The sequence below is a fragment of the Vanessa cardui genome, chromosome 14 (genome assembly GCF_905220365.1).
Source record: "Vanessa cardui chromosome 14, ilVanCard2.1, whole genome shotgun sequence".
NCBI lineage: Eukaryota > Metazoa > Arthropoda > Insecta > Lepidoptera > Nymphalidae > Vanessa > Vanessa cardui.
Genome location: NC_061136.1, coordinates 12105323 through 12120471, shown reverse-complemented (window position 1 = coordinate 12120471; position 15149 = coordinate 12105323). Strand labels below are relative to the sequence as shown.

The 15149-nt window shown below is 30.0% G+C and overlaps 1 protein-coding gene and 1 pseudogene across 1 annotated transcript in view; both read left to right on the top strand.

Annotated features, from left to right (window-relative positions):
• Nucleotides 1-7047, top strand: part of LOC124535425 — a 34788-nt gene extending 27741 nt beyond the window's left edge. The window contains exons 2-3 of the mRNA XM_047111637.1: nt 4184-4361; nt 4841-7047. Of these exons, the coding sequence (XP_046967593.1) occupies nt 4184-4361; nt 4841-5070 (408 nt within the window). The 3' untranslated portion in view covers nt 5071-7047. The remainder of the gene's footprint in view (nt 1-4183; nt 4362-4840) is intronic.
• A 481-nt stretch (nt 7048-7528) lies between these two features.
• LOC124535424 lies at nt 7529-10428 on the top strand (annotated as a pseudogene).
• Nucleotides 10429-15149: the final 4721 nt, after the last annotated feature.

Sequence of the window (15149 nt, the reverse complement as noted above, 5' to 3'; positions counted from 1 at the left end):
TTATCCCCTTCATTAGAGGTCGGCGCAGTCTCTTTTATAACGAACGGCTTGGAAACGCGCTAGGGAATGCGCTCTACACTAACTTTCCCAGAGTTGGCTATTACTGTACCCACGGGTTGAGATGAAATGGCTCTATTCTATTCAGCTAAAAACCACCCGTCAACATCTCTCAGATTGGAAATGTCGTTTTGACAAACCCGACATCAGCAGCAGCAAAAAGGAAATATATTATGGTGCGCAAGTTTTCGTAAAATTATTTCGTTTTGAGTTAGTCATAGTTTAGTTTTATTATTATATAAGATTACGAGAACTACCTACATAATAATCTTATAGACTCAGTCCTTAAAATTAAAATTTAAAAAAGAATCAGCCTTCAGAAAGGTATGAGAGATAGAAAGAACTCTTTTACATATGAAACACATAATGCCTTATTTTTTATGACACATGTTACATAATCCCATATTTTTTTATGAAATAGTAATGATTATTATTTTCAAGTTGGTTCTAATTTGTACATTATATAGAGACACAAGATACTTCTTCTGCGGAAATGTTATTAAAGACATTCTACGTAATATGCATTTACATAATTATTTATAGTCTGTGAAAAACTTCAACCCCAGAAGTGCGTGTTACTTTTAATTTTTTTCGTTATGTACGATTTAAACTTTTTTTACTTAAGTTATTTTAACATAAACACCGTGATTATGCCTTATTAATTAAAAGTTGTTATATAGACTTTGTTTTAAATTTACCAAGTATTAATTTTGTAAATATCATTAAATACAATATTTACGTGTAACGGGTTGCGCATTGTGAATAAATCAGTTGGGTAGTGTTTTTTGTGCTGGCTTGTTTTAAAAATACTGACTACTGTAATAAAGCCTATTAATAAGAATCGGATAACAAATTTAATTTATTCAAACAAACAAATTTATCCTCTTAAAAAAATTCCATAGAAACCGCATTTTTTCCAGGATAAAACCTAGCTATGTCATAATTACTAACTTATGCTTAAAATTATGTTCATGCTCTGTAATAAAGTAAAACAAATCTAGTCCACAAGAATTGTCTCTGATTCGGAAGTTATCACCAAAAACGTTATTAAACTGTAGACGTAAAATAAAAATGAGAATATAAATGTAATTATGATTTTATATAATTAGATTGTATATTAGATGGTTTATTAGATGATAGGAAGCTATAGACAAAATCAAATCAGATCATTCCTTTTACTTGAATAGGAAACTATCATAGCGTCTATAATTTCTTCCAGAACTAGATAAACAGATTATGTAATAATATAGGTAACATTGCTGTCTAAACTTAAAGCCCGGGTTAGTAGTTTGTATTTTTGTACATATAAACTAATACAATGATGTCACATTATTGAATAACATTTATAAATTATTACTATAATACTTAATTAGTGAAATTACGTATCAGCACCATCTATAAATTATGATAGTAAGAACAAAAAAATTTTTTCGCTAATAACTACTAGATGGCTCTCTAACACGTCTTAATATTCGGAATTTAATTAAAACATTCAAAAAATTAAAAAAGGGGACAGACTTCTTTTTATTTTTATTATTAAAATCGGATAAATATTAGGTGACGTTATTTAAATAAAAGCAAAATTTTAATTTTAAAATTTTAATCTGTGGTACAGTCACTTTTAAAATGTCAAAATAACTCTCTCGATGCCAAATAACTATTGTTTTAATAGTTTTTCGACTAAAATTCTTTGTAAAATGCATCGAGATAGAGTTTTTCGCGAAGCTTTTGGTGTAAAAGTGATACATATAATACAAAAGACTGCGGCAAATTATTCATCACAACAATTTCGTGGTTTAATCCCAAAGCATCGAAACGTCAAGTTGTTTTTAAACTTGTTTTGCGCGTATTTTTGCTATAAATAGTGTTAGAAATTATAATATTGTGATGCTTTAAAGATAAAGCAATAAGTCTGTGCATTTAAATGTGTGGTTATATGTGAAATAAGCAAAGTGATATGATGTGTTAAGGTTAGTTTTTGTTCCCGCTTTTACCTTATTTTGAGGTCCTGTGCCTGAATGCTGTCTTCGGTTTGGTGAGTAATAGCAAGTAAGTTTTGTCTAAAAGGACCTCCAAATGTTTGCATTAGTTTAATTAGCCGATTTGTGTTGTTTTTGTAGAGATAAAGTAATTGTTTTGATGAAGTGAAAGGCAGGCATTTTAAATGATATTGTTGTATGTTTTATAAAAACCAATGGTTTTATTTAAAATTTTGATGCAAATATAATAAATTAGTTTTGTTTTTACTATCAGCACACCACATCACTTGAATACAAACAATCATTGTAAATCAAAATACATAACAAACTATACACCGAGTTATTTGTATCTCAATGTCATTTTTATATGGACTTTAATATTTCATATAAAAGATAACAAATCCTATATGCAAAATAAACATTGTAACAATTAAATATTAATATTCCACTAGTTATTGTGGAAATTTTAGCAACTCTTTTTCATTAAATCCAGGTAAGTATAAAAACCATTAGAGAAATAGTAAAAGCAATAAATATTTTGGCTATTGTAGAATAAGCTTATTCTAAGCACAATAAAGTATGTTTTTAATGTACGTTATGGATTGTTTGTATGTTCGAAACTATATCGGAAATCGTGGGTTCGATTCCTGCACCTCCAGAGATTTATTATGAGTATCTGTTCTTTTATCAGAATCTATAAGAGCATGGTCGAATACTTTTATTGTATTCAGTATTATATAAGTGGGTTCGATTCCCTACTAATATTGAAAATTTTAAATTGAGTTGAGGTTCGATTCCCACTTGAAATGTTAGTTGTTTTAACAGGGTTCGATTCCCAGTTACATATTTTATTTTTTTAATTATTTGGTCTTTTGAAACTATAAAGTAATAAGATTTTATCTATTATCATTGAAAATATTTTATGAGTAAACAGTATGTATGTGTTGTTTGTTTTGTTTAATTGAAAAATTCTTCTGAAATAAACAGATTTCCTCAAGATGTGAATTAATAACTATTGTAAGAATTAAAATATAAAAAAAAAAAAAATACATTAAGGTTGTATGTAACACCTTGTGTAACCAATGAGTAAAGTTGTGGAATGGTAGTACTGGGTTCAATCCCCAGTTGAAGTTTTAAATATGTACAATAACAAATGTAACTACCATACAAAACATATTGGTAAAATTAAAATGTATGATATATTTTGGGTTCGAATCCCAAAATGCTTTCTGTAAAAATTAATAGACATTTTGAATCTGACCTATGAATGCAAATGTTGTTTCTGGAGTATATATTATATATGTACTATATATATAAGTACAACTATGAATGTATGTGTGTTTGTTTGTTACGTTGATAATAAATTAGTGTTTAAGAATGAATAGGTTTTAATTTGTTTTGGAAAGATGCCAGTAATTAAGAAAGATTGTTATGTTGATAATTAACTAAGCTCAATAATATTTTACTAGGTTCAAATCCTAGTTTTGGTTTGTTATCAAAACAAAGTATTATTTTTAGTAAATATTAGTTTGTGAAATATAAAAATGATGATTTTTTTACTATTGCAATTTTTTTTGGATTATCTGATGTGGAATCAACAGTTGTAATAAAACATGCAACAACAGTAAATTTATATTTATTTATTTTATAAATATATGTTTGCCTTTCATTATTTGGATGTCTTTTTAAATACTTTTATTTTTATAAAACAACCGTGGTGCCATTACCTTGGGATTAAATCCCAAATGAGTTTTTACATTTAAAATCTTAAAAAAGTTTAATTTTAATTTTGATATTGTATGTACATACTTCTAATGGAAATAAATATTGTGTTTTTTTATAAATAAATAAATAAATAAAACATTACACCAAATTAAGAGAAATAAAGATATACGGGATGGCTTGTCTAATTATTTACCTGTTCCTATCCTAATTTCCTTTCGTGTTTTTTTCAATCTTCACCCAAAATCAAATATTGACAATATGACTGACAAATCAATGATCTTAGCGTGTATGCCTGCTTTTACACAAATTTCAAAATGGCCTATAACGCTTCGATTACTATTTGTCAGTCATATAGCTACATGTAAATAAATTATTTATAAAAAAAAACCTGTGTTTTATTTCGTGTAAACTGAGGTTAATTATTCTGGTTTTTCTCATCAGTTCCGGCGCAGTTTATACCGGGTCGAACGGGAGCCGGTCTGCTTATACTTAACGGATTCACGTTTTACATGAAGAATCATCAGGCACATGGGAAGAAGCAGTGGTACTGCTCGTCGAGGGACGTTCACGGGTGTCGAGCTGATGTTATCACGTACAAAGGCGTCGACGGTCGCGACTACATTTCGATATTTCGCGGTCGTCATATACACGATCCTCCCCGTCTTCGACAATGTCACGACGGACGATTCATTAGGGAAAAAGATGTCTTCAGACAATCGCTTAAATGACTTCAATGTTAATTGTTTTATTTTATTTTTTTGTATACAATATTTTTTGTTATATTAAAGATCATGTGATGTAATTAAATGTACTTATTAGGTATTATATTAATAACGTGTTTTTGGAAGCATGTTTCTGGTAGGGACCTGCTAGTTTATAGATGGAAATAAATTTTGACGATATTTTAGAATACACTATTCTGGTACATGTAAAGCTTTTATTTTACTGTTTTTGACCTATTAAAGTTGATTTTTAGAAGTTATTTGATACTTTATTACGTTACGTTTGTTGATTTTTAATGTAAGCAATAATTTTGTACTTGTATCTGTACTCATAATAAGGTCGAGGTTATTTTTCAGGGATATACTACCTACCCTCGCATCGTTCTGGAAGCATGGTACTTATATTTAAGGACAACAAATACTGGATAAACAATCGCTATCAGAACACAATCAACTGGACCTGCAGAGACCGTAAGCGCCTGGGATGCAACAGCTGTGTTCAAACTACCGTCGAGGGGCGATACATCAAACACAAGGGTTTCCACAATCACGAGGACAACTACACGAAGTATAATTTCAATGACTGATATCTACCTAATAGTCCTGGTTTGCCTGTTATCACATCTGTAGAAAGTTATAGCGCGCCAAAAGATTAATAAGGCGCTCCAGTCGAAAAACAAGTGCCAATATTCCATTAGTACCTTCACCCTTACCTTGTTATAAGCTACTTTTTGTAACGTCAGTCTTATATGGTAAGCTGCTGAATTTTCTCTCATTATTTGCGAAATGCTCTCCAATGTTTACCAATTAACATTAACTGGGATAGAGTTTGTTGAAAATTATCCTTCCTTCAATTCCTTTTATATGTTTATAAACTTTAGCATTAGTTTTAATCTCTGAGTGAGATTAAAACATGTGTATAATATTTGATTAATATAATCTGTGAAATTTGTCTTGAACATTTCACTTAGGGACGAATCACACTTCGTGTCGCCTTATATGACACGATTCTTTTCTTGAAATGCACAATTATGTCAAATTATAAGCTATTATATCTGCCTTAGATAACAGATTAAGAGTTACATAAGTGTCCAGTCAACAATGACAAAGTCTTCATCTTAATAGTTATCTGAATATGGTCTGATTTTGTTAATTTTCCAATAAAGTTTAATGACTAAGACGTGATTGGTTTTTGCTTATGATAATGATATAGGATAATTATTGTACGATAATACTTATATAATCTTTCAAAGCTTAAGTGCTCTAAGATTATGGATCACATTTAAAAAACAATGGAAGGAAAGACCATGGTAAGCCATATTATAATTCGAAGATCAAGTAAGGCGTGATAACGAGTACCAGTAATGATAGTCATCACTGACCAAATAATGGACTGATTGAGTTACTTAAGATTAAATTTAAGCCGTTTCTTGCTTATTAGTCTTAATTATCTCTTATTTATTCGCGAATATCTGTTATATATAAACGTGTTGTATCTATGTGTTCTATTCTAGTTTCTAAAAGGTCGTATCTATCATTTATTGTATCTATCCATACTATATGTCCGCATAAATTGAAGACTCATATTCTTCGAAAATATTAATTACAGAATTAAATAATAGCGTATAGATTCGATCATAGCGAAGTTATCTTGAATATTTATCTTAATAAAATAAAAATAAATAATTGTATACTTAAAATTATAGTAATTTACTTTGGGTATGATTATGTAACAGTTGTAATAGTATTTGCTAGTAAATTATATAACACTCGATACCACATAGTGGTCGTTTCAAATAAGTATTTATTAAGATTAATTTGACGTTTAATGAGCACTGATGTTATCATGTATAATGGTGTCGATGCTGGACGATTAAATAAAACTAATTTGACAGGAAATATACCTGTCTCTTTCTATGTATAATGTTAAAAAGGTGTAGCAAGTATTTTGTCTCGTCAAACTAGTTTATTGGGTTGAACAATTTCAGCACTTTAGTAAACTTAACTTTGTAACCGAAAATGCATTTTTAGCTTAATTATAACTTTGTTAAAAGTTTAAGTACACTAGAAGAGAATGTTTTGTGAATATTATGTTTTTTTCTTGTTAGTATTATTTGCTCAATGAAGTAACTTATATTCCAACTAATTTTTGACTTCTGCTCAACTTATAGAATGCTTCTGCAATGTGAGCAGAAGTATTGGCTAACATTCCACGTATTCCACACTAATTAGAAGAAATATTTGTAGTTCAGTACTGTTTGTTTTTTTTTCAACGTTATTATTCTTATTTATTATTGACTTTACTTATAAGCGTTGTTCTGTTAAACTTGTATGTCTCCCTCTTTCTTCATTGATTTGACATTTGAAAGAAGAAGACACACAGTTTAAATAATCTCCTCTTAGCAACGCTTATAGGTAAAGTCGTAAGTGTTATAATATGTGTTTATGACCTAGTCACTATGGCTATTTGAAATTCCTTCTCGTGCCAAATCGTATTTAAGATAATTTTATACTTAATGTAATTGTATATCAAAATTATAAGCGATAAAATGTACATTTTTATATATACGTTTTTTATTTCCTATTTTAATAATAAAGTATATTTAGTCCAGGGTACCAGTCGTAGCCTCACATAAGACCCTGGACTGAAAACCGTGATATAGTATTTTCGTTGGAACATTACGATCTGAATAAAAGAAATTGCCTTTATTTATTTACGGTTTTATCTTTTTGTGAAACTTCGGTTAATATTTTTTTTTTATGTAAACAATATTTTAATATTTTATGTCAGTAACACTTTTTTTAATTAAGTAGGTAAGGATCGTACATCACAATTGCATATTTCCACAAAATAAAAATTATGTATTATAATTAAAATGTGAACAATTTTAATATATATTTCAATAAATTGTATAACGGGCAGAATTATAATGTTAACAAATCGTGTGGTAATATACGTCCCTAGGTTTTTGTACGGGAAAAGTGTACTTTTGTAACTGTATGTCTTGTATTCTAGCTCGTTTTATCAGAACCGTAAGCGGGAGAATGTTCGCCATGCACGATAACTTCACATACTCCAGGCACTATCCAGTGAAGAACGGCTACCGTTGGAAATGTTCGAAGCAATTCTCCCAGTCCTGTCGCGCATACTTGGTGATCAGCAACGAAGGCGTCCTAATAAAAAGCTACCCAAATCACTGCCACGAACCTGCAAAATACCTTTGCAACAGAGAGGGGCATTATATTAAAATTTAATAAAAGTATATTAGTAAAATATAGCATAATTAATATATTAAAATATATTTCAGCCCTAATATAATAAAACTATACTAAACAATAAAACTATTAAAAAAGTCTTTAAGTTTAACCTAACGATATAATTAATGTGTTTAATGTATAAGCATTAAAATGTGAATTTTGTTTTAAACCCATTTATTTGTTTTTAAGGTTTATCATACTTAATGAACAAGGTAAGATAATTATGGCGATTTAAGAGGTGCAATTTTTTCTTACATTTTTGACACGCTCCAAAACTTTTCAGTTTTGCTGGTTAAAGGTAGAAACGGAAAAGACCTATTAATGCTAAACGGATACACATATTACCAGCACAAACTCCTTCGAGACGGCTTCCGATGGAGTTGTACGCAGATGGGATCCAGGTCTTGCAGGGGTTTCCTGCATGTTACGAAAAAAATGTTAGTTGTGAGAGCTCAAACGGAGCATACACACCCGCCGTCCACATATTTCTTAGAAAATATCAAAAGACAATCGCTTCGTGAAGACGATGTGAGTATGTCAAATATCAAATGTATCCGTTCAATAAAAATCATGGAGAAGTTACATCTTAATGGAGAATACTATTTTCTTATATGAATATCTAAATTAATTCTCCATGATAAATATTGCAAAAATGGTGATTATACTGTCAGTATACGAAAAATATTTAATAATTTTGAAATAAGACTCAGTTCGTTTCCTGTTAAAAAGAATGAATATTATTAAATATGAACAAAAAACATTTGAACGCAATACTTTTATTTTGATATGATTTATATAATTTAAAAAGTTTCTTTATTTCAGGGCAGACAAAATGTATCCGAAAAAGATGGTTCCTTGTCGTTGAAAATTGCAAGCATTCATGGACGCGTAGGATTTTGATAAATTGTTATATAATAAATCATGTTTAAAGAATATGTTCTCTTATATTATAAAATAAATATACATTTGTCTTATTTTTTAAATAAAGTTCTTAATAAGTTAAATTTATTTGGAACTTTATTTCTCAAGAATTAATTAATAAATAGTTTAAGATATATAAAATAACATGAAACCAAGTACACTCTTTACGTTATTCATACTTATTTTTTATTCATAAATAATTATTTTAGTGTTTTTAGTTTAAGTTTGTTCGGAACAAAAAAAAATTATGTTATCTATATAATTTTTATTTGTCCTAATAGTATCCATGATTCTCGGTATAAAAACTCATTTTATTTTTGGTACGTTGTCTACAGTTGAATTTTACCTTCGCCCCAACGGTCGTATCAATCTTCGCCTGAACAACTTTACATTTTACAAGCACTTAAAGGCAAGAAGCAACGCTCATCGTTGGAGCTGTACCGCTTACGGTTCAAAATGGAAGTGCAAGGCCCATCTCATCATCACGGATAAGTTAGAAGTCCTCAAAGCGAACGTATCGCACAGCCATCCGCCGAGTACAAAGAAGGAAGCCAGAAACCAAATAAAACAGAATTTTCCATGGAACGGCACTGGTTACAACAAAGAGAATGGGACACCGATTCTACCCGCGGAACCCCCTTCTCTCACACCGCTCCATGATTACTTGGTAGCTCACAGTGTATTTAGTAACTATTAGCTATACATATACGCTTAAAGCAAAGAAGTTTCGTATATATCTCTTGCGGATTTTACGAGATATTCTTTGTACTTGTATTCCTATTATATTATACAATTTAATTTCTTTTGTGTTTGTTTAAGTTAATTCTAATTTTTTTTATTAGATCCGCATGACTAAATCGGATGCTAATTTTATACTACTATATAAGCCTAATTTGTTGTGTGTATATAACCAGTATACTAATAAAATACTACTCGCTTAGTGCTGCCCTTACGTTAAGTAATAATAGCATATCATGTATGCGTGTCAGAAAACGTAGTGTATCAATTGAACAACATTATTGTATCGTTTCTGAAATGTATTTTATATCATATTATATTTCAATTGATATAGGCAGTTGAAAGCAGACTTATAGAATAAGCACTAGCGCGCACTGGTAACTTTTGTCACGGTGACTGTTTCGTCACTCTTGTCAAATCCGTGAATATGTACAGATGCAGACACAGGTGCCACCCAATTGCCACGTCGTAAAGCGCGCGCAACTCCATACATATTCATGGGCTCGACAAGAGTGACAAAAGTTACCAGTGCGCGCTAGTTCTAATATTTGAAGTATTATTAATGACGACACTAAACGCTACAGTAGATAAACGACTCGTATAAAGAAATGAGTTCGTTTTTTGATATCCAATTCATAATTATGAAGTTTGGGTCAAGTGCCTTCATTCGTCGTAGATTTAGTTTTATAGAATTATTAACAGGCTTTAGTTTTAAGTATGTGTTTTTTTTTTAAATATTTCGTGTGATAATTTGCATTTTGTGACGTGTCCAGTATTAGGTATTGTGATACAATGATAATATTAATGTTTTTAAGACTGCGTGTTTCATGTGATAATCAGGTATCTCAATGATTAGATCTCGTTTTATTTTTACAGGTGATTCGATTTAATTTCGTTCATTTATTCGACTAATATTGTCTATTTTTATACTTACTATAACTGTATGTGACTTTAATATAGTGATTTACGCTAATGCTTATTCATGTTTTTGGCATTTAAACGCATTTAATAAAGTATTTTACACGTAATTGATGTTTTATTTAACAAGCCTTTAATGCCAAATCGAGTCCATATTGCAATATCAGCTTTTTTTAATAAATATACAAGTCGTTTGTATTAATTATGAATATTTTAATCATCTTTGAAATTACTGAACAATTGTGTTGATTGTCTTGTTTTACCTTGATGAATACGATTAGGCGTTCTTAGCATCGGTAGTTTGTTATATAACGATGTATCAAATATATATCAAAAGTGATATATGTAACAAACTAAATCTTCACTATAACAAAAAATCCATCTATGACGTATTTGATTATAATATATATTGATCATAAATATAGAAAATCAAAGGTAATATATGTTTTTACATATACAACATGTTGTTTTCATATTTTACTGAGAAATAACGTAAGCCCTTATTTTGTAATAATAATTTGTACCATATGCTATTAAAACTTTGTATTATTTGTGTAATTGAAATGATCGAATTGTTTTAATTTCATTGATTTCATCCTACAGGCGATTTGATAACCTACGCAAATGGAAAATCGGCGTATCTCCTAAACGAGTATACGTTTACGAAGAATGCGACGATTCGTAAAGGGACAGCTGTGCGATGGGTTTGCTCTCAACATAACAAATGTCCGGTATATGTACATCTTGATCACCAACACAATGTGGTATATCTGCCACCTCTATCACACACGCATCCACCACCAAAAATATACAAGCTAAGTACCGGGAACTATGTTAAACTGTAAACTACTTACTATTAAAATTATGTTCTTTAAAGGAAAAAAAAAAAGAAAAAGGTCTAATGGAAAAAGAGGTTTTAATAAACACAATTTAAAGAGTGAAATCGAATTTGTTTATAGAAAAAGCCCAATCAAGTATAGCAACACTTATTATTATTTGAAGTCATCGTATTCTATACCAAAATTGATACTTGAAGTGTATGCAGTAATGAATCGATATATAAATGTCAGTTTTTCTTGTATTTATGTAACATTAGATGTTAAGCTATTATTATACGATTATGAACAACTTTTTTGGTGTTGTCTATACATTAAATTACATTGTTATTAAACGTGTGTCTTGTGATATTTTGTTTTTACAAAGGGGACAGAGCAGATATTATTTTGTACGTGTATACGAAGTTTGATAATACATTTAGCGTTAAAATAAGATTATTCAATGAGAATGTTTAAATTTTTGAAAGTGTTACCAACCTTCCAAGTTACGGACTTACGGTCGAAAATCGAAATAGCTTCAGGCAATGATTGGTATATATATAAAATATAAACTATTTTGTATTGTCAGTAACATTTATGATGTAAAGATAACTGCTCAATCAGTTTTCTCCTTCAGACTCTAAACGTCAGTTACTAGGTCCATTGACCACTAACACGAATTAACAGTTTAAATAAAAACATGTAAACTATAAACGTTACATTTAAATTTATGAATGTTATTTATAATTATAAATTGTAATTCATGAATTATATAAAAACTTTTTTTTTAATCTCAAAAATTGGAAAGGTATATTTTTGTTTCTTTTTTTTTGACAGGGCTTATAGAATTTTTAAATGGCAAGAAAAGATATTACCTACAAGGAAATACGTTTTACAAGCAAAGTATTATACGTAAAGGTACGGCCGCCCGGTGGAAATGCACATCACGTGGTTGCTCAGTGTACATACACTTAGATCAAAGCCTTAACTTGATTCGTCCGCCAACAACCGAACATATACATCCACCAGCAAGGTTTCACAAAAATAGGGAGGGTATATACACGAGAATTTAAAGCTAATGTTATATTATGATATATAAAATTGAACTGCCTTAAAAAGATGTTTCTGTTACTTTTCATTTATTATATTGTCAATTTTAAATACGATAGCTACTGTTTATATGTTACTCGGGACTATCTTACTTTTTATTTTTCCCGGCTTTTCATTAACACGTTTGGGGGCGGTACAGCTTTCTCAAGCCGTTTGTCAAATGAAAAAAAATGATCAAATATTAGGCCCGAGTGATAAACAGCTATCATATTATGATACCGTTTTTATTTATTTTCTGATGTTTTTTTTTTCAAAAAGGTATGCTATAATGAAAGCAAACTAAAAATTAATATTTGCAATATGGGTAGTGAGGATACTTGATTCCGTGATGAAGAAAATCGTAATCATTAGTTATGTTCTTTTTTCCATGCAATCCATAATTACGATAGTTTGATGATTTAAAGGGTTTCTTAAGTAGCTTCAGTGTGTGCCATTAATGTGTGTCTCATGTCGTCAGGGGAAATTAAGAAACACTAATGTGCCAAAATGTTACCCTTTAGGAAATGAAGTGAAAAGTTCATACTTTAAAACTTAAGTTTAACGCGGTATTATATAATAATGGTTGGCGTTTCTTTGTTTCCATTAACGATGTGAACTTTTACTTCAAATAAGTTATTTTATTTTTTAAATTTTACACAGCTGCCCGAAAAAAGAGGTATGTTTTCAGGATTAATATATGTGAGTTTCTATATTCCACCGTAACTCTTAAATGATTTGGTTGTATGGGGTTGTGTTATCTTTAGATCAAGTAGCATTATATCGTAACATATTATAGATGGTGGGTTACATGGCTAAAACTTAATCAATTTATTCCTCAAGGGCAGTTGTGTTTTATTTCGTTGGATAAACAATTTCTTTTTTTCGGATTATTTGATTTGATTTTAGTTTTCGTTTATATTTTTTTTTCGTTCATATAAATATGACTTAAGTTGATTTCTAAGTTTAATTACTTTATTTTGTTTAGTTATAGTTTTGTTATGTATGAATGTTTATTCATATTTTTGGGTTGACGTTGATTTAAAATATGTTACCAAATATGTATTGATGGTTTTATTTTACGTATTATAAACTTTCTTTCTTAACTTTTTTTGACTTCATGAGAATATATCATAGCCTTCTTCTATTTTAACTGACATAACATATTTTTTATTAATTTGTTAAATAGATTAAGTTTATAGTATATTAATTTCCGTAAATGTCCTGACTTGAAAAGAATCGACGTAATAAACTCAGCACATTATTTATTTATTATTTATTTATTCTTTATTGCACCCAATCTTACAACTAAAAAATAACATTTTAGTTACATAAAAGTTGCATGAGGTGCAACAGGCGGCCTTATCGCTAAGCAGCGATCTCTTCCAGGCAACCTTTGGGTAAAGGATCATGATATTGATATTAATGGGAAGGGTACAATAACTTTTTACATATATATATATAGTATAAATTCTTAATAGAATAGTATACAATACACAAATAACAATAAATATATAAATTGCAATGAAAATAATATATTTAATTTATTTTTTGTTTATATTATCGTTGTTGCACTGTTGCAATTTTATAATAGAATTTCATTGATGCCTCAGCTATAAATCATTGCGATGAGAATAATGGACTTTTTAATAGAGTTTTCAAATTCAAAACAATTAGAAAATAGTTGTACCATTCAATCTCCATTGTGTCTTCTCCGTCGCACGTGACATTGGCGAAATATTCTGTGCCCTCTTGGCAAAAATAAAAAAAAAATGATGAAAAATGTGCAAGCTATTGAAAGAATGGTGTTTGATAGAGAACTCCACTGTAATTTATTTAGTTTTGAAACAGTCCAGTGAAGAACCGATCAATAATCTGAAGCAAGCGAACAGCAAACAAGCTATCCTTGTCGTGATATCGTTGTAGCTTGTCTTTCTGTTGCATCAACGTTCATTTGTCATCTTGGCTTGTATAGTCACTAATATAAACACATTTAGTATGTATATGGAGTTTACATGCTCTACTGACACACCGGTTTTGTATAGGTGTGCCAAATGCACTAATAGAAGAAGTACGGACAAGAGATACAAATTTTACGTTTATGTATTCCATGTTTTTTGATTATAACTCTGTTATATTTACTAAAAACAGCTCTTCATCTATCTCACTTTAAAAATGATATCCACTTGATTTATTCCAATAAACACAGTTGCTTATTTATCATACTATTTAGTACTTGACATTTTTTGATTCATTTTTGTATGGATTTTAATTAATCTAATTTATAACTTCAGGCACTATGATTACCTACGTAAATGGAAAAATAGCGTATCTCCTAAATAATTATACGTTTACGAAGAATACAACAATTCGTAAAGGGGCAGCGTCACGATGGATTTGTTCGCAACATATGAAATGCCCGGTGTATATCCATCTCGATAACCAACACAACATAGTGTTCAAACCGTCTATGTCGCACACCCACCCTCCACCAAAAATCTACAAGCTAAGTTCGGGGATGTATGTAAAATTGTAATGTAACCATTGCTTGCGTGGATGTCAAAGCAGCAATTATGCTCGAAATAAAAACGCAATCTATAATGAAAAAAGGAACGGGTCAAATTGCAGTTGAATATAAGGACAGTCGAGTGTAGCAACACTTTGGATTTACGTGGGTGCATGTCCGCATGTTTGTAAGTGGAAATAGTATGCAATCAAGGCGCATGCGTGGGTGGTCGTTTCTCTCAAATAGTTGAGCGCCGTCTTGACTTTCCAGGCCAGAGTTGGAACTCGCACCCGATTTCAAAGTTCAAATTTTAGCGTACGCCCTCTACATCAGAAGTCAACAATTACCAAATAGATATGCATTTGCTAAGGTCAGGTATCTAAGACCAAGAAGCGTTTAAATAAGACCAGTTAATCAAAGATTG